Raw genomic sequence first — 24,106 nt, forward strand, 5'->3', positions numbered from 1 at the left:
CTTGGAGTGAATGTAACAAACCAGGAACTGCCGCTCTCCATAGACTGTAATGTGGAAGACCCTCCAATGACAGGCCACCTGCTGCCTGTCACTGCAGAAGCCCCCGGAGCGGTTGTCTGTTGGTAACCCCCCAGTGTGTGCTGCCCCCCCTGTTATACGTGCTACATTAGAAGGGATACATTGTAACCATTAAACTCCTAATTGTCCTCAGTGCTGTGTGAGCGGCACTTGTCACCCTCCCAGCAGTGACAGGGTTACAGCCAGGTGGCAGCTGCCCCCATAGTCCCCACTAGTTGGTGATCTGCTAAGTGCACTCCTGGAGCCTGGCATGGCACCCAGTACATGTGGGTACTACCAGCCTACAACATGGCGGGGACGGCTCTGTCCTCCACAAGGCGCCCTCTTCTGCCCCCTGCTGGATGTTCAGCGAAGCGAGTGAATTAAAAAAAGGGATCGAATCTGCCAAACAAAGCAAAAAAAAGCGTCTTGCCGTCCGTCCGGTGTTCTCCGGTGCAGCCGCCTGTCTCCCGGGAAGCGACCACAGCGACAACCAGCAGGATGGTGAAGGCGAAGAAACCGTCCCCGAAACGTGCGGCGATCACGGAGCGGCACACCAGAGCGGCGGCGGCGGCCGAGGCGCCCAGAGCCGCGGTCCAGCTGGCGGCCACCAAGAAGAGCAAAGCCAAGAAGGCGGCCATCAAGAAACAGGTGGAGGACAAGAAGGAGGAGGACGAGTGCCCGGCCGTGCTGGAGCTGGGGGCGCAGAGGGAGCGCTGGGTCAACTTCATCCGAGAGCAAAGTCTCAGCACGGAGGATGCGGCCAAACTTCTGCTAGACTCCTTGTAAGTAGCTGGACGGCACAGGTACCGAGAGGTGGTGGCAGGGGGGCACACCACCTTCTGGGGCAGAAGAGGGCACTGGATGGTATCAGATGGGGGAAGAGGGCACTGGGTGGTATTAGATGGGGGAAGAGGGCACTGGGTGGTATCAGATGGGGGAAGATGGCACTGGGTGGTATAAGATGGGGGAAGAGGGCACTGGATGTATCATATGGGGAAGATGGCACTGAATTGTATCATATGGGAGAAGATGGCACTGAATGGTATCATATGGGAGAAGATGGCACTGAATGCTATCATATGGGGAAGATGGCTCTGAATGTTGTATTGAAAAACATGGCATTGGATGTTATTATATGGCACTAAATCTTATTGTATGATATAGTATTGCATGGTAGAAGATGTCTGTGTATGCTATTGTATGGCAGAAAATGGCACTGAATGTTATTATATGGCACTCACTGTATGTTATTATATAGCATAATATGGCACTGTTGTGTTCTATGGCAGAACATGGCAAGGAATGTTATTATATAGCAGAAGATGGCATGGTATGTGGTTATATGGCAGATGTCTCTATGCTATTGTGTGGCAGAACATGGCACTGAATGTTATTATATGGCATTAATTATATGGCAGAAGATAGCACTGTATGTTGTTGTTTTGAAAAACACGGCACCAAATGTTATACGGCATTATTACATTAATTATATGGCAGAATATGGCACTCTATGCTGTTATTTGGCAATAAATGTTATTGTATGACATTACAGCATTGTATGGCAGAATATGTCTGTGTATGCTATTGTATGGCAGAAGATGGCACTGAATGTTTTTATATAGCACTCACTGTATTTCATTATATACATGGCACTGAATGTTATTATATGGCACTCATTGCATGTTATTACATACCATAATAAGGCACGGTTATGTTCTATGGCAGAATATGCCACTGAATATTATTATATAGTAGAAAATGGCACGCTATGTTATTCCATGGCAGAATAAGTTTCTATGTGTATTTTATTTGATGGCAGTGGATGGCATTGTGTGTTATTCCATGGCAGAATATGTTTCTGTATGTATGTTATGACAGACCATATTACTGTATGTTATTCTATAGCAGAGTATGGCACAGTGTGTTATTGTATGGCAGAACATGTTTCTATATGCATGTTACTCCATGGCAGAGGATGGCATTCTATGTTATTGTATGGCAGAAAATGGCACTGTGTTATTCTATGGCATTCTAGTTTTAATGATATGGCAGAACATGGCACTGTATGTTATTCTAGAACTCCTATTGTGATCATCAGCACCAGAGCCGACGCCATGGCGGCAGATCACACAAGGGTCTCTTTCGTCTCGGGTTAGGGGGTCTCCAGGTGTCTTCTTTGTCTGACCACCAGCCTCCATCATGTTGTATAACAGGGAGCTGATTCGGTGATTACAAGAGCGGGATTCACAGTCCTCCATTGATCTCTGTGTAGTAAGGGAGGGGGGGGAGGGGGGACTCACTGATACATTGTTACATTTATTGGATATTGTTGCAGCATGTGATCACAGATTTGACTCTTCAATAAGCGACACATTCCTCTTTCCAATCTGTGGTCATATAATATCTGTATATACTGTACCTCCTCGCACAAAATGGCAGCGTGATATCTGAAGACAAAGCTCATAATTGAGAAGTATAGCCCGACCATCCATGATGAATAGCTGATGTATAATAATAAGCCCATCAGGGTTATCACATGGTATGATTGTCACCCCCAGAGGCCGCACAATCCTCCTCCTGTTCTCTATAGAAATCGCTGATTGCCAGTCGATATCACAGCGCTGTACATTGCATTATACATGGCAGATTTCTTCTAACCATTGAACAATATTATATAGCTGACTGCGCTATTTGTTTTGGTTTGTGGAACGGAATTAAATGAAAATAAACTGAAATATTTCCGTTTTTAATGAAAACCCATTGAAATCAATGCGGAACAAAACGGAAACGTTTAATTTCGTTTTTATGTCCGTTTCTCTGCTTTTCAAACGGAAATGCTTAACTGAGCCCAACGCTGGTGCGGACGAGTCCGAAGAGAAGCACAGTTATATTCTTGTGGATGCAATATGTTTTATGGTTAACAAAAATGATCATAATGATGTTAAAGTGCGAGCCGCCCGTCCGCCTCCGACCTCTTCATCACGGAGGTAGATGAAGAATAGAAGGGACCGTTTCTGTTATTGTTGTTAACCATTAAAAGGCATCATCATCTGTGAGACTTTCATTGTGTTTCTCTTAGGACTAACTGGCTTGCCAAGAGCGTATGCATATTTGCAAACGCATGAGCAGTACATTTTTGCCGAACGAATGTTGCTTTTTTTGCGTATTCGACATCAATGACCGATACTCGCAGTCATTGAAATTACTAAATACTTTAATGAGTTCAAGATGTGTTCTTTTTCCTGCGGAATTCCACAGTGTTTCACGCATCTCCTAGCATATTGCATATCCCCATTGACTTCTATGGGGACATCTGGTGCACAAATGCGCAGGAAAATAAAGCAAGCTAAGGTGGGTTTTTTTGTGCGACCGAAATGTGCAGAAAAAAAGGCATAAAAAAGCATAGGTGAACAAACCCACTAAAATCAATGTGTTCTATTCACTGCGTATTGCATGTGCAAATACACTTATGTGAAGCCGGCCTTATTCACAGGGGCTATTTTCACATCCGTGTGCTGTTCGTGTTTTCAGTTGACTGTCACACGGACAGCAGACAGTTTTTCTTTTTCGTTTTAGCATGTACCAATGGCCTGTGTACAAAAAAAAACTCAGCAGCATATCCTATTCTGGTCCGATTTCTCAGATATCAGTGACACTTTTGAGGCAATGCAAAAAAAATAAGGCGCACACGGATATCAGTCTGCGCTATTTACTATTGAACCAATATAGAAAAAAATTCACTTTCTTTCTTTTTTTTTTGCATGCATGCAACGCAGATGTACATATGGATTAGAATTGGTATGTTTTTCATGGACCAAAATTGGACCTGCTGATCTGGCTGGGCTCACATCAGTGTCCCTTCATCCGCTAAGAAGGGCTTCTTCTCACTCAGTTAACTGTTTCCGTTTCTCTGTTCCATTTAAATAGCAGAAAAGCAAAAATAAAAATCAATTAAATGTTTCCATTTTATTCCCCATTGATTTCAATGGTATTTACAAAAAAAACGGCTTCGTTCCATTCCATTCCATTCTTCATTCCATTCCATTTCCATTTTGCAAACAGAACAAATAGCGCAGCCGTTTAAAAAAATAGGAATTAAACGAAACAGAATTGCATGGAAATAAATGGAAACACTGCAGTTAAAAAAAAACAAAAAAAAACCATTTAAATAAATGGGGTGTAAAATGGAAACCTGTAATTCCGTTTTTACTTCCGTTTCTCTGCTCACAGAGAAACGTAAATAGTTAACTGAGGCTAACGAGAGCGTGAATGAGCCCTAACTAACGAGCCCTAACTGATCTATTGTTTTCTTTTCAAAACAAATAAAACGATGTCCAACTGATGCAAACAAAAAACGGGTAGTTCCTCCGGCTGGCATCAGTTTGGAACAGTTTTTAGCACATCCCTTTTTTTGCTCGATTGCGATGTAGCTCTCTTTTCCAGCAGCTCATGCGGTTATTATTAAATGGAGCCGTTAAACGGAACACAAACGAAATACCTTCCACTTGTGTTCCGTCCCCCATAGAGTACAATGTAAAACAAAAAGCTCACAGTGATCCGTTCCGTGCAGTTTTTTTTTTTTGGACAGGTAAAAAGTCCTGCAGATCAGTCCTTTAAAAAAAAAAATCTGAAAAAAATTAAAATCCAGACAGAAACAAACAAATATTAAAATAAATTACTTCCGTTAAAATCAGTGGGGATTTTACCGGATCTCTCTTTTCCCTTTTTCAGCTCTTTAGATTGAACAGGAAAGCGGAAAACAAAACGCTGCTGTGAGCTGAGCCTTAAGGCCCTTTTACATGGGGCAACTTGTTGGGCACAGATGCCCAACAAGTCGTCCTGGCAATACTCATTCTTGTGGTTCTACGCAGGAACAATCATCGTTAGTGAATGGGGGTGGAGCAGGTCGGGGATCATTCCGGTGTGCTCACCTCCATTCACAGTAAACAGGCAGTCGATCATAAGTGAATGACTGCCTGTTTACACGGCCGATCCGTCGTTCAGTTTTCTGCATGCAGACAGCGAACGACAAACGGGAAGCGAACAAATTCTCATTCGTCGTTCAGTCAGAACATTTACACTAAACTAGAATTGTTCAACCATTTATCGGCCCGTCTGAGAACAAGAACATTTTTCCCATGGGGCTAACGGCACCAATTTCTGTCTTTTATATGAAGTCGGAGAATGTAACGTATACAATCCCATCGTCCGGCTCGGATGCCGAGAGTTGTGCTGTGGATTTTCTTAAAGGGCTGTATTTTGATGTGTAATAGAAAATGGCAGAATTCCTGCATGTATTCCGCATGAAGATCTGCACTAACTGTCTGGATTTTAGTCCGGATTTCCGTGATACAGGGGTTTGGAAAGAAAAAACATCTAAAAAAATTGAAAAATGTGTTGTGTTCCCGAAAAACATTGTGGGGGTGCTGCAGGTCTGCCGTTCGGTTGCTATGGCATATAGAAGCCTACATACCTTGTCAGGGGTGATAAGTATTGCAACGTATTATGCAACCGATCACATGTTCAAATCCCCTAGTGGGACTAATAAAAGTTTCATAAAATGTTACAATATATGTTAAAAAGAAAACTACAAAAACTTTTTTTTCATTTTGTGGAAAATCTAATTGATACAAAAGATTGCGGTATCGGCCCCCCCGTAGCGACCTGAACTACAAAGTCATCCTGTTATTCAACCTGCACAGTGAATGCTGTAAAAATAAAACAAAGACAGACAAAAAATAGAATAAAAAACAAATCAAAAAGTCAACTATACCCCCAAATAGTAGCAATAAGAGCTACAGGTCATCCTGCAATAAGTGAGTCCTTGTACAGGTGCGGCAAAACTACAATGATACGGCGCTGTGAAGGCAGCAACAGAGAACAGAAGATACAAAACATTATACAAATTTCGTAGCACTGTAATCAAACTGCAGGATAAAGTTGTTTTTTTCCAATTTCCATTTTTTAAAATTACATTATGTGTACCTCAGAATGATGCCATTACTTGATCCGTAAAAATCAAGTCCCCATATGGCTACATCAACGGGGAAAAAAAGGTTACAGCTCTGAGATGATAGAGATGGGGGGAAAAAAAAACGGTAAAAATACCAGGTCATAAAGGTTAAAATTGGCTGCACTGATGAGGAGTTAAATTAGGGCCTTTGACAATTGAGAGTTGGAAGCCGATTGGTTGCTATGAGCAACAACTTCACTTTTTCGTGGCACATATTTTGCTAAGTCTCCTTCACTGCCTCATGTGAAAGAATCGCTAGATCTTCAGAATATTAGACGCCAAACCCAACTAGCATGGCGGCTTTTCCTTAGTAGCCGGTAATTGATTGTGCTAGGGTATACATAATACGTAGGAGTAGTTTTTTTTGCATTTCTTTTTGCCATGTAAGGCTGACTTCACACGGGTGAGTGCGATAGCGCGCCGTGAAACTCTGCACAATATTGTGCTCGCCAAAATGTGATATCCCCGCGGATACGACGCGTTTTGGTGTCAAAAACGCTTTGGGTAAGTAGCGATCCTCCATCGCGACTGATAGTTGCGGCAGAGGATCGTGGACTGTTTCCCATTGTTTTCAATGGGAAACCTCGCATCCCTCTCACAGTGCGCTGCTGCCACCGGCCCCATTGAAAACAATGGACGATGTGATGCGAGAGCACGCGTAAAGATAGGACACGCCACGATTTGCTTCTCGCATCGCGGTGCAATGTGATGCGGGAAAAAGATCGCTCATGTATATGACCCCAAAGGACGAATCTTGCCCGTTTGAAGCCGGCTTTAGTTAAAATCATCCTGGTTTCGCAGTGGAAATTGTGGTTAAAACCTGAACAAAAAATACAAAAAAAAACTACTCATGTAAATAGACCCTAATAGGTCTTCAAACAGTTTAGAAATTCGGGGGGTAGAAGATGGGACTCATTCACCCGATACTGTTCCACCCCTGTCGGCGCCTTTTATGCCTATAGAATTACAAGACGCAATCCAAGAAACTGAATCTACAATGTGATGTTATCTGCAATCTCCAAGACGTCTCACAGCAGAGCAGAGCCCCGATACATTGAATGATTATCGTTTAGATTCTCGCTGGATCGGGGGGGAATCTGTATGAATCGTTTCATGTAAATGCCTGACGGTCTCAATGATGAATGGTATTCGTTCATCATATAGATCATGCAAACATAAACATCAAACAACGATCGGCCTGCATAAACAGGCAGTTGTTCATCTATGAATGACGGCCTGTTTACTGTAAATGAAGGCGGCCGGTTAGAACACTCTCCGCCCGCTCCACAGCCCCCCATCCGTAATAATGCTGACTCTTCTGCCTCGATCATTAAAAATGCCCTTTTTCTGCCCACATAAGCAATAATGCCCACTTTCTGCCTCCATAATTGATAATATCAGTGTTATTCATACATGTCCAGGAGGAATAACAGAGGAACGGCCCAATGTATATTATTGAGAGAAAAAAAATGTTATATCATTAGGTAAGACAAATATTAACTGAAATAGACATGCCAGGAGAGTGAACAACTCCTCTATAATAAGCAATCTCACCTTACAATATACTGAATGGGCACAGACCCAGACTCTTAATGAAGACTGTCAAAAAAAACCAAAAAACCTTTGTTGCCCATAGCAACCAATCACAGCACAGCTTTCATTCTGTATACTGCCGAAGTAAAATGAAAGCTGCACTGTGATTGGTTGCTATGGGCAACAAAGATTTGTCTTTTTTTTCGTCTTTTTTTAGATGGTTTTCATAAGGGTATGGTGCCGGGCTACTTCTCCGTGGCCCATCCCTTATGTGATAATCTTTGCTTTATTATTTTCTTGTATTTAGTCGACATGCTAAAACCAAAAAGCTTTAGTGTACAATTACAGTGAACTACTTTGGCGCACCTTTCGACTTAGTTACGCTTTGCATACAGCAGTGCTGAAGCGGAGGGTTGGCACACGTGTCCTGGGTATAAGGTTACATAGACGGCTGTAATCTGTCCCTCTGCTCGGGGCCTCGCCGTATCTATTTAATTGGTGCGTTGTTAGGAATTTGTGACCAGCGGAGGGTAAATAATTGAATCAGACACCATTCACTGCAGCTGATAAATCATACCCACATGCCTGGACCCTCCGTGCCATATGGCCGGGACGCTGGCACCATGAGGGGCCTGATATTCTGTATACTCCAATTATCTGTGTACTAGTAGTGGAGATGAAACATTGTGTTACTAACACCACGGGGCGCTGGCGTCACAAGTAGGGACCGTATTCGGAAGTATATAATACGCCGCTTACCACTACAGGACATTTATCCTCATTTTTAGGAGGTGTCAATTTTACATTTTCCAATTGGGTGTTTTCCGATTATTGGAGCAGCCAAGATGGTGCTTCATGTTGAGTTCTAGGAGGATGTTTTACTGTTACTGGAATCAAAACTAAAAAAAACAATTGCAGCCAATCTACGGTACAAATTAATTCGGAATGTGGCCTTTATTATAAAATGGAGGAAATGTTTTAATACCGGTGCCCCCTTCTGGATGAACATGGCGTAGGCCAAAAACACTGAACTGTGAAGCACATTTTTTCAACAGCTTTGTATGTGTTAAGCCCCTTTTACACGGGACGACCAGTATGCGCCGAAGCGCCCGACAGCCGTGCCAGCTATGATCACCACTGTGCTTTTATACAGGACATCAATGCTGAGTTAATGGAGGCCATCCGCCTCCATTCACAGATGAACAACTGTCCGTTTAACCCCTTAAGGACCAGGATGTTTTAGTCCTTAAGGACCAGATACTTTTTACGGATTTTACCCATATGGTGGTTTTACGGCCCTATCTTTTTTTTTCCAACTACCAAAAGTATTTTGCAGGTTTTTATTTTTCCATGACACATAGGGCTATTTATTTCTATATTTTTTCACCAAATCTTTTCCCCATTTTTTAGTTTTATGGGGGGTAAAAAGCTAAAAAAAACAATTGAAAAAGAAATTTATTTTTAAAATTAGTATATTTATGCAAAAATAAAGTACAGGAATGTGTTCCTCATTTTGTTTCGGATGTTTTGATATAGTTCATCATTGATGATATAGTTCAGATTACAGAGTGCATATAGCAACGGTTTTGATTGGCGTCGGCGTTGGGGCAGTTTTTTCTAAATTATTTTTATTTTATTCTGTAATTTATTTTTTTTGTAGCTTTTTTTTTTGTAACTATTTTTTTAAAACACCTGTGATCCCCATGATGTCCTTTATTTTTAAATTTCACACTTTTCTACTGTAGCTGGGGCATCCATAGGAACCCAAGTTATAGGGGAAAGTATCTCCTGCAGTGACAGTAGTCACTAACAGAGCTGATCTGGGTCTGTGAGGACCCTGCAGCTCTGCGTTGGCAGGGGGCACCTGGCAGTCACATGATCGCTGGGTTGAATAGCAGAAGTAATACTTCTGCTTTCCCTCTTCGCTACATAGCGCTCATTGAATGCTATCTACCCTGCAAGAGAGAAGACAGAAGTGGTTGAAAACCACCTCTGCCTTCTCCTCTGGGTATTTGGAGCAGCGGAGAACAGAGCGAGTCCTGTCTCCTACTGCATAGCTTTGAGCTGTCTGGAGCACCACGGCCGGTCTGTGCTGCTACTTAGAAACAGAATCCACTGTGCACTTTATTTAGAAGCTTTATAACCTTTTTTTTCTATATAATTGGAGGTACATAATAATCCCTTAACAAGCGCAGTATAGCCCTTTTTTATGGCAGGAGTTCATAAGTAGTGGTGTGCACTGGGTTTACCGCAATCCTGAAGCCCACGCTATTGCTAACATCCTTGAGCTTCATGGCAGGAATAGAATTAGTCTCCGTTCATGTGTTGGCTGTGATGACCACAGGATAGAGTGGGGGTCTGATTGCTGGGATCCCAGCTGATCTCAAGAACGGAGATCTGTGTCCCTCTCTGCCTGTCACTGTGGGGTCCCTTCTCTCCCCTTAGAGATGTCAGAATGATTGGAGCTCTCTCTGTGACATCATCAGGTCCCTGCAATGTAATCGTGGAGGGCCCATGGGTTGCCATGGCAATAGGACACCAGATACTGTCTTCCCGGCTTGCCATTGCCTATGATCGCTATTACAAGTAATAAGGCATTGCAGTACAGAGGATCATAGCGATGATACCTGTTATGGCTTAAGTCCTCTACAGGAAAATAAAAAGTGTAAAAAAATAAAATTAAAATAGTGTAGAAAAAAAAACGTTAAAAAAAATTACAAGAAAACCTTTTTTTGCGCTCCTTCCCATATTTGTATAAAAAACCTGCACGTAAAAGAACGTGAAAAAAAACCCCTAAAAAACTGAGGCAAAGTGCTTACTTTCTTCATATTGCCTCCCAAAAAACGCAATAAAAGTGATTTTAAAAAGGTGTATGTACCCCAAAATGGTGCAAATAAAAACTACAGCTCGTCATGCAAAAAACAAGACCGCAGAGATCTCTTTCCAACGAAAAATAAAAAAGTTCTAGGACTTTGAATGCAGCGATGTAGAAAAAACTAATAATTTCTAAAGAAAAGCGTTTTTATTGTGGAAAAATCTAACGAAAATCACAATGATTTTGGTATCGTCGTAATCTTACCGACCCGCAGAAAAAATGTATTGTGTCATTTATGCTACATGATTAACGCTGAAAAAAAAAAACAATGGCAGAATTGATGTTTTCTCTCCCTGTTCTCAAAAAAAAAATTGCATTTTATTTAAAGTGGAAAAAACCATTAAATGGTGATAGTTTTTAAATTCGTTTACGTATCCTTATGTGGGTTTTCTCATTTGTTGGTTGAACTTCAGCTTTTTCTTTTAGAAATTGTTGCATTTTCAACAATTTAAAACGGTTGGAACACAAAATTCTTCTCTATTAAAAGTGCGTCAGGATGTTCCCGTTAGTCCAAAGACGAGGGCTAACGAGCTGAATGTTACTTGGGTTACATTATGAATGCAGACGATGTGAACAATATTATTTGTGTCATTCCGCAGTGAGTACAAAGGGCTGGTGAAGCACAGCGGAGGATGTCACTGCGGAGCGGTTCGTTTTGAGGTTTGGGCATCTGCTGACCTCCATGTCTTTGACTGCAAGTAAGTCTAAGAACGGCACAGAGAATGTCACTCCTGCGTCAGCGAGAGTACAGCGCTGCGGAGCTTCCTCTTGTTTCTGCATTTGTGCCTGCAGAAAGTAACATAAGTATAGACCCACCACGCGGTTGTACGGCTAATAAACATGAGTCACATGTTACATGACACGTCTGTGTTTAGTTTCTGTAGATTAAGGAAAAAAATATCACTTTTGTGTTTTTGTGAAATATCCAAAATTGTTAGTTGCCGTCATACGTACTGCGGAGTCACTTCATTTTTTGCTGGGTGTAAAAGCTCGTTCTATACTAAAAAAAAATGTTTAGACCATTAAAAAGGGGTTTTGCTAAGTTTCAAAGTTATTTCCTATCCTGTAGATAACTTTATGATCAGTCAGGGTCCAACTGCTGGGACCCTCACCGATCTTGAGAATGAGTGTCCTCAAGGGCCCTGCATTAATAAAGTGGTGATTGCGCATACTTACCCCTGCTCTATTCGTGTTAATGGTAAGTTCAGAAATTGCTGAGCACAAGCACTCAACAATCTCTTGCACTGTAAGTGAAATGAATGGAGTGCTGATGCGCATGCATGGCCACTCCCTAATTTATGTAGGCGCCTTCAGCACCCCTATTCTCAAGATCCTTGGAGATTGGACCTGCACCGATCATGAGGGTCATTCATTCCCTCTCCATAAGAGAGGAAATAATTTTATATCTTGGCTTACTCCTTTAAAGTGCCCCTCGTCTCCTGGGACATTTTTCCTAGGACCAGAGGGGGAGTAACATTACATGGTGCTACCGTTTCTCTATTCATATGGTGTGGATTGTGCTTCTCCAGAAAAACGATTCAACTAGGGACTGGCAGGTGGTGTAATGTTAGCCACTGCTCCCCTTTCTTGACATTCTGCCATGGACTCACTGCTCCTAAGGGCCCTTTTTGGTCTTCCAAGATGGATATACCACTGCTCGATGTGCACTGCTCTCCAATTAGCAAGCGTTGCTCTTGTGAGCGTTGCTGGCCAATCTAAAAGCAGCGTGCACATCGGATAGTGAGAGTATCTTGGAAGTCCGAAAAGTGCCCTGGCGACCCTTTGGCAGAATGGCAAGAAAAAAGAGAGTCTGGTAATATTACACTGCCCTCCGGAATTGTCTCGGGATCTTGGGTTACTTTAATCTTTCTGCATCTGATGGATATTTTCCATCGCTATGGACATTATGGAGGAATTTCCTTCTACTCGGCAGCATTGTCACCTAGTAGTAGTTTTACCCAGAGCCATGCTCTAGGAAAGGATTTGTATTGTGAATGTTGTCACATGCTGTATTTACTGAATAAAATCTGCAAATACATTAGTTTTGTATAATGAGAAGTTAAGACAGAACTTTCGTTGTTTAGTGTCAGGGTCATGTGACTTCTGCATTCAGAATGATGATTGGCTGTGAGCAGCGCTGTTTTTATTCATTCTAAATTTTTATTTTAGTTGCAGCATTTGTGTAAAGAAGCAGAATCGCCATTTCATCGTCCCTTCATCGCGCTTCAAGTTACTGAAGGTAAATGCATGTGTTTTTATCTTAAAATTTGCATATGTTCACATGTTGCTGATTTTGTTGCAGATCCACACTAAAATCTGCAATATATTTCGTGCTTGAATTTTGGTACGGATCTGCACCAACAATCCAATCAAAGCCTGCACCGTCTGGTGCAGATTGTGAGTTGGATCCACAGCAGATTCCACCATTTCAATTGGAGGGTTTTTGGTGTAGAAATTTACTCAGATTTTGGTGCAGATTTTCCACCATGTGTGAACGTACTCTAAAAGTGACAGTGAGCAGCCACAATCCAATAATCCAAATATAATGTAGGGAATGATAAACTCTGGGGTTCGCTTACCGAGGCAGTCGGTGCTGTATGTACTGGAGCACCGGATACTCTTCACAGCAGGACATTGTTTTGTTCACTGCAGACCATTACTTGGAATGGTCCTTCAGAAAACCCACTGCTGCCATGATTTTTAGTGGATCCGGTAGACAGATGCGTTAAAAGCGGACAGTGTCTATCACTTTGTTTCCGTTTGCAGCCATTTTATTCAGTTGTCTTTCCAACATTCTGCGCACGCTCATTGAAAAACCAATCCATTAAACAGACATGAAAATCTGATTAAAAATGGAAACTTTTTTGGTTAATTCTGTCACCCATTGACTATAATGTGAAATAAAACTGATCCGTTTGATTTCCGTTTTATAAAACAGAAATAATAGCCCAGACTGCTGCGCTAATGTTTCTAAAAAACAAGACAAAACACGTAAATCAAACAGAATTGAACTGAAGTTCAGGAAATCCCACTGAGATCAACAGGACTTCACATAAAATAGGTTGTTTCCGTTTATACAGCCACCTTTAACCCCTTGAGTGGCACGCCCGGAAATTTTCCGGGAGGAGCTCCACTGCTCATAGCAACATAGCCCGGAAGATATCCGGGCTATGTATCACTATGGGAGCTGCAGAGCACAATGCTACAAGCTGTGACAGTGTGCTCTGCCTGCACAGACCCACACAGAGAACAAAGCAAGGGCTTTGAAAAACCAGCAGAAGATATTGCCGACATGTCGGCAATGTCCTGCTTTGTTTACAAGTTGCCATAGAGACCATCGGCTTGTCAGAAGCAAGCCGATGGTCTCTGTGGCAGGGAGAGCTGGTTGTTAGCTGTCAGAGGACAGCTAGGTACTAGCTCTTACAGCAGAGATCAGAGAAAACCTCCGATCTCTGCTGTGTTAACCCTTTACATGCTGCAGTCTATGTGACTGCAGCATGTAAAGGGTTGTCACTGCAGCATGTAAAGGGCTGTCACCATCGGACCCCAGGAATGTGATCAGGGGTCCTGATGGGTCCCTGTGGAAGTCCCCTAAAGGGACAAAAAAAAAAAAAAGTAAAAAAATTATTAAAAAAATTAAAAAAACACTTGTCTCCCTTTACTTTGTAAAAAATCAAAAATACAAATCACACATGTGGTATCCGTGTGCGTCGTAATGACCCAGAGAAGGAAGTTAATACATTATTTAACCCCTTAATGACATGGCCCCTTTTTTTCTTTTTTCCCCATTTCTTTTTTTCCTCCCCCCTGTTTAAAAAATCACAACTTGTCCCGCAAAAAACAAGCCCTCATATGGCCATGTCAATGGAAAAATGAAAAAGTTATGGCTCTTGAGACGCAACTGCAAAATTAGTTGAAATTCAATGATTAGACCATTTTAAAAAACCTGCCCTGGTGGGCACGACAGGGTGGTAGGAAACCTGCCACTCAAGGGGTTAACAGAGATGCAAAACGGAAATAAAAAACGGTGATGTGAACGAGCGCAATGTGTGAATTTTTGCTGAGGATTTCACCCTCTGCCATGCAGATTTGCCCTCTTCCATAATGCTCAGTTACAGAGATTTTGCACTCTAAGGGCTCAGTCAGACAAGCTTTTCTTTTTGCACACCTATGTGCGCAAAAAGAAAAGCTTGACACATGTTCAAAATGCGTGACTGAGGCTTCGTGCCCATTGCTCTAAATGGGGCCGGCGCTACTGGCGCTTCGTTGAAAGCAATGGGATGCAGGCAACCACCGCAGTGATTTTCAGGGAAGGGCTTGAAATATAAGCCCTTCCCTGAAATTCATCCCTAGCTGCTGTAAAAAATAAAAAATATATACATCACCTCTCAGCCGCTGTCGGGGCTTCGGCGCATCTTCTCATTGGCTCCCCCACACTGCTCTGAAGCACTTTCTGCTGGCCGGGGATTTAAAAATCCCTGCCCCCTGACAGTGCTGAGTCTGTTTTGCTGAGCGATTGGCCATTCATTGAATGACAGCTGATAGGGGGTACAATTACTATAGGGCCACTGATAGGGGGTACGATTACAATAGGGCAACTGATAACGGGCACGATTAATATGGACCGCTGATAAGGGGCACAATTACTATGGACCACTGACACCGGGTACGATTACTATAGGGCCACTGATAAGGGGCATAATTACTATAGACCACTGACAGGGGGTATGATTACTATAGGGCCACTGATAAGGGGCACAATTACTATGGACCACTGACAGGGGGTACGATTACTATAGGGCCACTGATAAGGGGCACAATTACTATGGACCACTGACAGGGGATACGATTACTATAGGGCCACTGATAAGGGTCATAATTACTATGGACCAATGACAGGGGATACGATTACTATAGGGCCACTGATAAGGGGCACGATTAATATGGACCACTAATAAGGGGCACAATTACTATGGACCACTGACACCGGGTACGATTACTATAGGGCCACTGATAAGGGGCATAATTACTATGGACCACTGACAGGGGGTACGATTACTATAGGGCCACTGATAAGGGGCACGATTACTATGGACCACTGACAGCGGGTACGATTACTATAGGGCCACTGATAAGGGGCATAATTACTATGGACCACTGACAGGGGGTACGATTACTATAGGGCCACTGATAAGGGGCACGATTACTATGGACCACTGACAGCGGGTACGATTACTATAGGGCCACTGATAAGGGGCACAATTACTATGGACCACTGACAGGGGATACGATTACTATAGGGCCACTGATAAGGGGCATAATTACTATGGACCACTGACAGGGAGTACGATTACTATAGGGCCACTGATAAGGGGCACGATTACTATGGAACACTGATAAGGGGCACAATTACTATGGACCACTGACAGCGGGTACGATTACTATGGACCACTGATAAGGGGCACAATTACTATGGACCACTGACAGCGGGTACGATTACTATGGACCACTGACGGGGTACGATTACCATAGGGCCTTAATTACTATTGGCCGGATTTTTATCTCATAGGATTCAACTTTGGAAATTCTTATTGAATGACGGCAAGCAGAGATTTTAAAAACTGTGAGGAACGGCTACAGAGAGTACATTGAGAACTTGAATAACGCTTCATCATACAAAGAACAACTTTTCTTTGCTGACAACATGATAATCCTGTAATGCCTTGTTAATCGGACTTCTGTTAAATACATTTGAGGAAGATCTCAGTAAACATGTAACTTTCTTCTGTTTCATGTCCAGGGTGCAGGTAACCTCACCACTTACACGTTCAACACTAAGAAAGCACAACATACATTCTGCAAGACCTGCGGCGTCCAGAGTTTCTACACCCCTCGCTCCAACCCTGATGGCTATGGTAAGTCATGAGTGACCGCTATACTTACCACTATGCTGCTGGCTATGCCTGCTGTTATTTCTGCACCATTAGGCCGTTTCCACACAGCCGAAAAAATCGGGCGAGATTGAATGGGTTCATACACATGAGCAATCTCTTTTTTTTTTCCTGCATCACATCTTACTGCCATATGGGAAACAAATCACGTCACGTTCTCTTTGGGCGTGCCTTCGCATCGCATCACCTATTGTCTTCAATGGGGCCGGAGGCAGCATCGCACAGCAAGCTGTTGAAAACAATGGGAGACACTCCGCGATCGATACTTCCCCAAAGTGATGCAAGGCTGTTTTGATATAAAAACACCTCACATCCGCGGGAATATCGCATGTTGGCGAGTGCAATATCAGGCCGTGTGAACTTAGCCTTTTGAAATCTCCTCCGCATGACTATTACTGTAAATACTGCTGAATTTCCGCAGCGTCTGAAGGTAGCCTCAGGCTGGGTTCACGCGGGACGGATTTGCCGCAAAAATTCCGGCAAATCCACCCGCGGCTCCTTATCCCGGGATTAGCCAGCCATGTGGACAAGATTTAGCAAAAATCTCATCCACACGGGGCGACCAATCTGTCGCGGCGCAGAATTGATAGCCACAGCATGTCAATTCTTTTTTTTCCATTGCGGCCTTCCTCCTCTCTATGGGGAGAGAAAGCCGCAATGGAATGCCGGCAGCCGAACTGCTCCAAAACCTGCAGCAAACTGCCGCAGGATTTAAAGCAGTGCTTATCCCGCAGAAATATCGTGTTTTTTGGTGCTGCCAAGCCACGGGATTTCCGTCCTGTGGGAACCCAGCCTTATAGTTCTGTCATACCAGTGTTTTAAGGGGTCAATCAGGCAAAAAAAAACATTATTCCATCCCTATCCCCCCACCTGATTACTTGTCACACTTTGAAGGTCTCATTTGTGTACTGCAGGCAGTTCCATGTAGTGCAACCTCCTGTCTGATGCTTATCTGGCATCAGCTTGATGTTGAGATTTTTGGGGGTTTCACTTTCACATCTATCCTATAATGCATCAATCAGCACAGTATTAGTTAGAGGCTATACCATTTCTGCCTGCTGTGGAACAGTTTAATTATTATTACCTTCTATAGTCATCTATGTAAGCTGCTGAGTATAATTATACAGTCAGGAGGATGATCTTTGACAGGAATGTCTGTGTTCCCCTCTAGGCAGTTTCTGTAGTAGGATTCATGCAGCAGCATAGCATAGAAACTGACTAGTTTCAGTGAGTTCTTACCTGTCTCTCCCCCCTTTTCCTATTGCTTTTTTGGACCAATACTCTTACAATGTATCATTACGTGAATGTGATACATCAATATCAATTGCATTATAATATGAAGAATGATTCCCTGTTCTTGTACGTCCATGAAACTCCCTTTCCCTGTCTGGTATCTAACATTGCATGAGATGGCATCGCATAATTAGAGTAAAGTGTAATCAAATGCCAAAGAAAGCCAAGTAGTAGAGCACTCTGAAATTTCCGGAAGTCCCATAGAGATGAACGCAATGGCAGCACGCATGCTTGACCACTACTTCATTCATGCATGGTGTCCCAGTAGTTGGACCGCCAATCAGACACAACTCATATCCTGTGGGTTGAGGGCATTTAAAACTTGGCACAGCCCTTTTAACACTCATTTTATGGCCCTGCTGTACTTGAATGTAGCCTAGTACAATATGGTTGTAGTATACACACCCTATACTATGTTAAAGCGGTTGACCGGGTGCGGCCAATTTTTAAACATGGGTCTAAATGAGTTAAAACAATAAACGCATCCACATTCACCAGTTCTTTTGGAAATCCATTGCTGCAGCTCCCATGGTCCTCTTGGACTTGGTTTATGATTGGCTACAACCTGACTGCTGCAGCGGGCATGTGCCCTACTCTTGGCATCATAACTCTAAGCATTTGAGCTGTGATGCCAGGAGAACGGCAGATGACCGCTGCAGCGGTCAGATGGTAGTTCTTCATGCACAAAGACTGGGAGGACCACAGGAGCTGCAGCGCTGGATTACCAGTGGGAATGAATGAGTGATTTTGGCTGCCTATGTTTGCACCCATGTTTCAAAAAATCATCTACACTCAGAAAACCCCTTTAACCATGTGGCCACTGTACCTGTATACATACCTCGCGGTATCTTATGGTGATTATTTCTAAATTAATCGGCCTTGCATTCCAGTTTATTGGACCTGTTATATCTGTTTGTGTTTGGTATTTCCAGGCATTGCCTCACACTGCCTCGACGATGGGACGGTGCGCAGCATCCACGTGGAGCAGATAAACGGGAAAGAGTGGGAGAAAGCGATGAAAGAGCACAAGACCATTCGCAACATGTCAAAGTCCTGAGAGTGTCCAGACAGTTGTTTTATTCTTGGTCATTTTTAGGTTTCCGTCCATTACTAGTTTTATACATTTCTGCCATTGTGGCCTGTCTTCAATTTAGTGAATTAAATCTTTTCTATACATTCAATTACATTTCTTCTGTTACGTTTTTTATTCTAAATCTTTAAAGTATATTATCATTACAAAAATAAAAAATCTCAATCCCTCCTTAGATGAAATGCAGCTACAAATACGTGTAAGGGTGTTTATAATGGAAACCACATCGTACAACAGATAATGATGGGGTCCATTGCGGTGTCCATCCATTTGACAGCAAAAACACTATGCATGCTGCCCTATTTTTGATATCAAATGTGCTGATATTGCCAATGGAGCCCTTAAACAGATCCTTTTGATGTAAATGTGATCAGAGCCTAATCTGCATATTTTGTTCCTTTTTCCTTTCTTCTGCTGGGTTCTGTCAATGCTAGCTGGGTGGGTGGCCTCTTTCTAGTGTCTGAGGGGTCAAAACTGTCTCTCTCTCCCCTTTCTCCTTGGCATTTCATGAAATACTTTTACACATTCCAATTAACAGGCATAAATTGTCGAGCTGTGTAAGAGATACAACAGTCAGCCAACAAGGGAGCAAATGCTCATTGTCAGCTGATCGTTGATTTGCAGCAAGAATAAAAATGGTCACTGATTGTACAGCTCTGAGCTAGAATAGTTATAGTTGTTTAGATGTGTATTCATTTCAATGTATTAAGGTTACCATAAGACATGATAAAAAGTTACTGAGGTGAGCCATTAAGAAGTTGTACTTTGGGTCCTTTTAGACTAACTGATTCTTATTTGAACGAGCAAATGACATTCCTGCTAGCTCCTCCACTCTTGTACAGCCTGTTTATACAGGCAGACATATCGTTGACTCGTTCAAATGAGAATTGTTCAGTCTTTCACATTCGCTGTATAAGTGAATGAGAGGGACTGAATGATTGCTGTTGAAACTGAACTATAAGCGAATGAGCCAACGATGATTTTTATACCTGTATAAAATCAACAACGAATGAAAAGTGAATGATTCTTGTGGTCGTTGGCTGCAATTAGACTGAAAGATTATCGTTCGCTTTCGCTTGTTTGAATGATTTTTTTCGAATAATCATTCCGTCTAAAAGCACCCTTAGTGGGTTTAGCTGGTCTACACTGATTGGATAAGAATGTAGAATGTCATGGGTCATGTGATTAATAATACCATAAATGGATAACTTCCTGAGTATTAACACATCTGTAATGTATGCATGATGTAAGCTGGTCCTTGTGATGATTGGTTGGCAACGCCCTTTCCACTCGATGGTGATTGGTGATATACTATGTTATTACGCTTTTAGGTCATCCTATTGTAAAAGGCTATAAATAAATGACTGCCTGAAGTGCTCTCCGCCAGCTGGTGCTTACTTGTTTAATTCGGACCACGGAGTAAACAAATACCAGGGCAACCTTCATGTGCCTTCCCAAATTACTTTAACATCCCCCTGAACGGTCCAGATGGCTTAGGAGGATGAACGATCATATGAATGACCTTTTGTCCCCAGCAACAGTGATTCTAAGCTCATGTAAAAAGACAAAAAGTTAAAGAGTACTAAGCAACATGCTTTTTGATCGGCACCCGTAACATCGGACCAAAAATCGGGCTTTAAAAGAGGGCCCTAAGACCCTGCATTTACAGGGTGTGTACCAAGATTACAAATAAGAAAGATTGGCCCCTATTCTCCAGATCTGTGGGGGTCTCAGTGGTGGTTCTGTGTCCTGTGGAATAGATTAGTTTGGTGAGAAAACTTCTGAACAATTTAGGAGAACCTACAAACAGGAAAAGAGAACAAAGTAGTACCCTGTTTCCCCGAAAATAAGACGCGTCTTATATTAATTTTTGCTCCCAAATATGCGCTATGTCTTATTTTCAGGGGGTGTCTTATTTTTCAATGAAGAAGAATTCCCATTTATTGTTTAACAAAGAAAATGAACATTTATTACCGTATATACTGCACAGAACCGTAGTTGTCACCACAAACCAATATAGCTACACAAACTGTGAAAACAAAGCAAAAATTACTCAATGACAGTCATGTCATCATCTTCTGGCACAGAAAATTTGCCTGACTCACATACAGGGCCACAAAAAAATAAAAGCTGTAAAGTACCTGGCTCCCACACACTGTCTGGAGACTGTGATGCTCACCCCCTAAGGCTGGAAATACACTCTGTGAGAACCCAGCCTTAAGAATCACACATATGGTTGCCTGACTCACACACAGAGCCATAAAAAAAAATAAGGGCTGTAATTTAAGTAACGTACCTGTCTGCAGACAGAAGTTCCTCTTGTAAGCAGGGATGGTATTGCAGCCTCCGGCCACCAGGGGGAGCTCATCACAGCAGACATGTACAGCAGCAATAGAACGACAGTATGGAGTTTTCCAGCCAGCAAGGGGAGCTCACAGCAGCACACTCGTACAGCACAGGAGGAGGTAGGACACAACGGGGATGGCAGCAGGGGACAGGCCTCTCGACTTGCCTGCACACTTTAGTATGCCTTATTATCGGGGTGTGCCTTATATTAGCGATTTCTGCAAATTTCTTAATGTGTCTTATTTTCAGGGGTGCCTTATTTTCGGGGAAACACGGTAGTGATAAATACATTTACATCATCTTCTATTTTATATATTAACCCTTTGCAATCCAGTTTTGGGTTCAGGGTTTTCTAGGAGGTTTTCTCTTTCTGTCATTATACAATGGTGCCATCTGCTGGCTAGAGACAGTACTGCAGTATGGGACATGCTGGAGAGGCTCCCGACAACAGAGCGGACAGTAATCTACAGTAAGAATACCCTGCCGGACGTCTTCTGACATCGGAGCTGTACAGCCTTCAATCAGAATGTCTTCAGACATCAGACAGTGGATTGGAAAGGGCACCAGAGTGGTGTCAGCTATACTCCCTTCTATTTAAGATCCACTTCTGTATTTGGCTGAGAGAAAAACGCACACATAAAACTTCCAGAAAGCTGTATTCGTACGGCCAAGTGCGATATTAGTCTGAGAAAATTGGACCGATATCGCACTCTCAAAACTAATTATTTTTCAGTAAGTATGGGGAGTTTAAAAAAAATTTGCATATTGTTCCTATAATTACTAAATTAGGAAAAAAAACGCATCAGACTCGCATGCAAATTGAATGGCATGTGAGTGATATCGCACATGAAAAGAAAACATTGCTTTCAAAGTGTTTATTTACATGAGCGATCTTTCTCTTGGATTGATGATCTGAGATTGAAAAATTGCTCCATGTCCTATTTTTGGGTGATATTGTGTCAGAATCGCCCATTATTTGCTCTACAAAAAAAAAGTAGCAACACACTCGCATATTGACACGATTTTTATGTGCGTGCGATTTTTCTATTTTTCCTATTAAAACAATATGTGATTCATTCTTCTTGCAAAACACATCACACTCGCAGCCGAATTCGCAGGATTGCAAGTGCGATACCGTCTGAGTTTCTCGGCCCAATATTGCACTTGCTCGTGTGAATGCACCTTTTCTGTTTTTTCTTAGAACTCACTACAATATACTGAACCAAGAGAGTAAGTGTGTGTTCTGTTCTCATCTGTACCATGAACGAGAATAGGACATGCAATGTGTACTATCCACGAAAATTGGGCAGCCCGTGGAGCGGTGTCTGTGTGCTGTTCAATGCGAGTTGCATCTACGATTCTCATGCATCTGAATAAATTCTAAAACTGTTAGGGCTTAGTCAGATGAGCTTTTTGGGCGCACCTAAACGTGCATAAAAAATGCGCTTCACGGATGAGCAAAATGCGCGTGACCTAAGGTCCATGCATATGCTCCGTTCCCCGGAGCAGCTGTGCTTGTAGAAGCACAGCTGCTCCAGCAAGGTCTCCTCATCACTGAACACTGTGACAGCACTAAAAAAATCCCCTGCCACAGCTGTCACCAGCTGTGGCAATGGACCGCGATGCTATCCCATTGCTTACAACGGGACCGATGCTGCAGCCGGCCCCTTGAAAGCAGTGGGATGCAGGCAACCCTCACAGTGTTTTTCAGGAAAGGGTTTGAAATATAAGCCCTTCCCTGAAAATAAGCTCAAGCTGACAGAAAAAATTGTAAAAAATTAATACATCACCTAGCGCTCTGGCGTGGCTTCTTTCTGCAGCTCCCCAGCAGTTTTTCTTCTGTATTCTGGTGGCCGGGGATTTAAAAATTCCCTCCTCCAGAATGCACTGCCTATGATTGGCTGAGCGCTGTGACCAATCAGAGGCTCAGCTGTCAGCTGTCATTCAATGGCTGAGCGTGGCCTCAGAAAGCAGAATTGAAAGCAATGCGGTAGCATTGCGGTTCTCTGCCACAGCTGGTGACAGCTGTGGCAGGGGATTCTTTAACCCCCGCGGGGTGTCCTGTCATCACTGAACACTGTGACTGTGCTGTCACAGTGTTCAGTGATAAGGAGACTCCCCGCAGGGATTCTTTATGCACGCCGGTTAGGTCCGTGCTGCGCATGAGAGGCATGGATGTCCTATCTTTTGCAGGTGCGCATATTTTACGCCTGTAAAAGACGGACATCTGACCAGTGCCATAGGGACCCAATTGTTTCCAATAGACTCGCTTTTTTTGCGCACATAGGTGCGCACAAAAAACACGCTTGTCTGACTTCAACCTTACATAGTAACATAGTATGTTAGGCCGAAGAAGGACAATGTCCATCCAGTTCAGCCTGTTTACACCCCCCTTTGTTGATCCAAAAGAAGGCAAAAAACCCTAATGAGGTAAAAGTCAATTTAGCCCATTTTGGGGGAAAAAATTCCTTCCTGACTCTATAATGGCAGAATAATCCCTGGATCAACATTTGAAAAGTTCCTACCTGACTCCAAGACCCGGATAAACAACCCTGCTGGTCACCTAATGTCTATATCCTGTAATATCGTAGACCTGTAGAAAGACATCTAGTCCCCACTTAAACTACTATATCGATTTTGCCATCACCACGTCCTCAGGCAGAGAGTTCCACAGTCTCACTGCTCTTACAGTAAAGAACCCCCCTCTGTGTTGGTGATGAAACCTGCTTTCTTCTAGACGTAGCGGATGCCCTCTTGTTACCGTCGCAGTCCTCGGTATAAACAGATCATGGGAGAGATCCCTGTATTGTCCCCTCATGTACTTATACATAGTTACTGTATTTGATCGCCCCTTAGCTGTCTTTTTTCCAGGGTAAGTAAGACCAATTTTGATAGCCTCTCTGGGTATTCCAGTCCTCTCATTCCATTTATTAACGTAGTCACCG

At 42.8% G+C, this 24,106-nt stretch overlaps 1 protein-coding gene across 1 annotated transcript; it reads left to right on the top strand.

Annotated features, from left to right (window-relative positions):
* The first annotated feature begins 319 nt into the window (after positions 1 to 319).
* CENPV (centromere protein V) lies at positions 320 to 18,906 on the top strand. Its single transcript, XM_066599511.1, has 5 exons — positions 320 to 842; positions 11,081 to 11,179; positions 12,651 to 12,720; positions 16,282 to 16,396; positions 18,658 to 18,906. Exons 1-5 carry the CDS (start codon positions 559 to 561, stop codon positions 18,780 to 18,782), a joined length of 693 nt encoding a protein of 230 aa, XP_066455608.1. The 5' UTR covers positions 320 to 558; the 3' UTR covers positions 18,783 to 18,906.
* The last annotated feature ends 5,200 nt before the right edge of the window (positions 18,907 to 24,106 follow it).

This window comes from Eleutherodactylus coqui, chromosome 4 (assembly GCF_035609145.1).
Source record: "Eleutherodactylus coqui strain aEleCoq1 chromosome 4, aEleCoq1.hap1, whole genome shotgun sequence".
NCBI classification, from domain to species: domain Eukaryota; kingdom Metazoa; phylum Chordata; class Amphibia; order Anura; family Eleutherodactylidae; genus Eleutherodactylus; species Eleutherodactylus coqui.

Coding starts and splice junctions, on each gene's coding strand:
- CENPV (XM_066599511.1), top strand. CDS start 559: ATGGTGAAGGCGAAGAAACCGTCCCCGAAACGTGCGGCGATCACGGAG. Junction 843..11,080: donor AAACTTCTGCTAGACTCCTT/GTAAGTAGCTGG, acceptor GTCATTCCGCAG/TGAGTACAAAGGGCTGGTGA. Junction 16,397..18,657: donor CTCCAACCCTGATGGCTATG/GTAAGTCATGAG, acceptor TGGTATTTCCAG/GCATTGCCTCACACTGCCTC.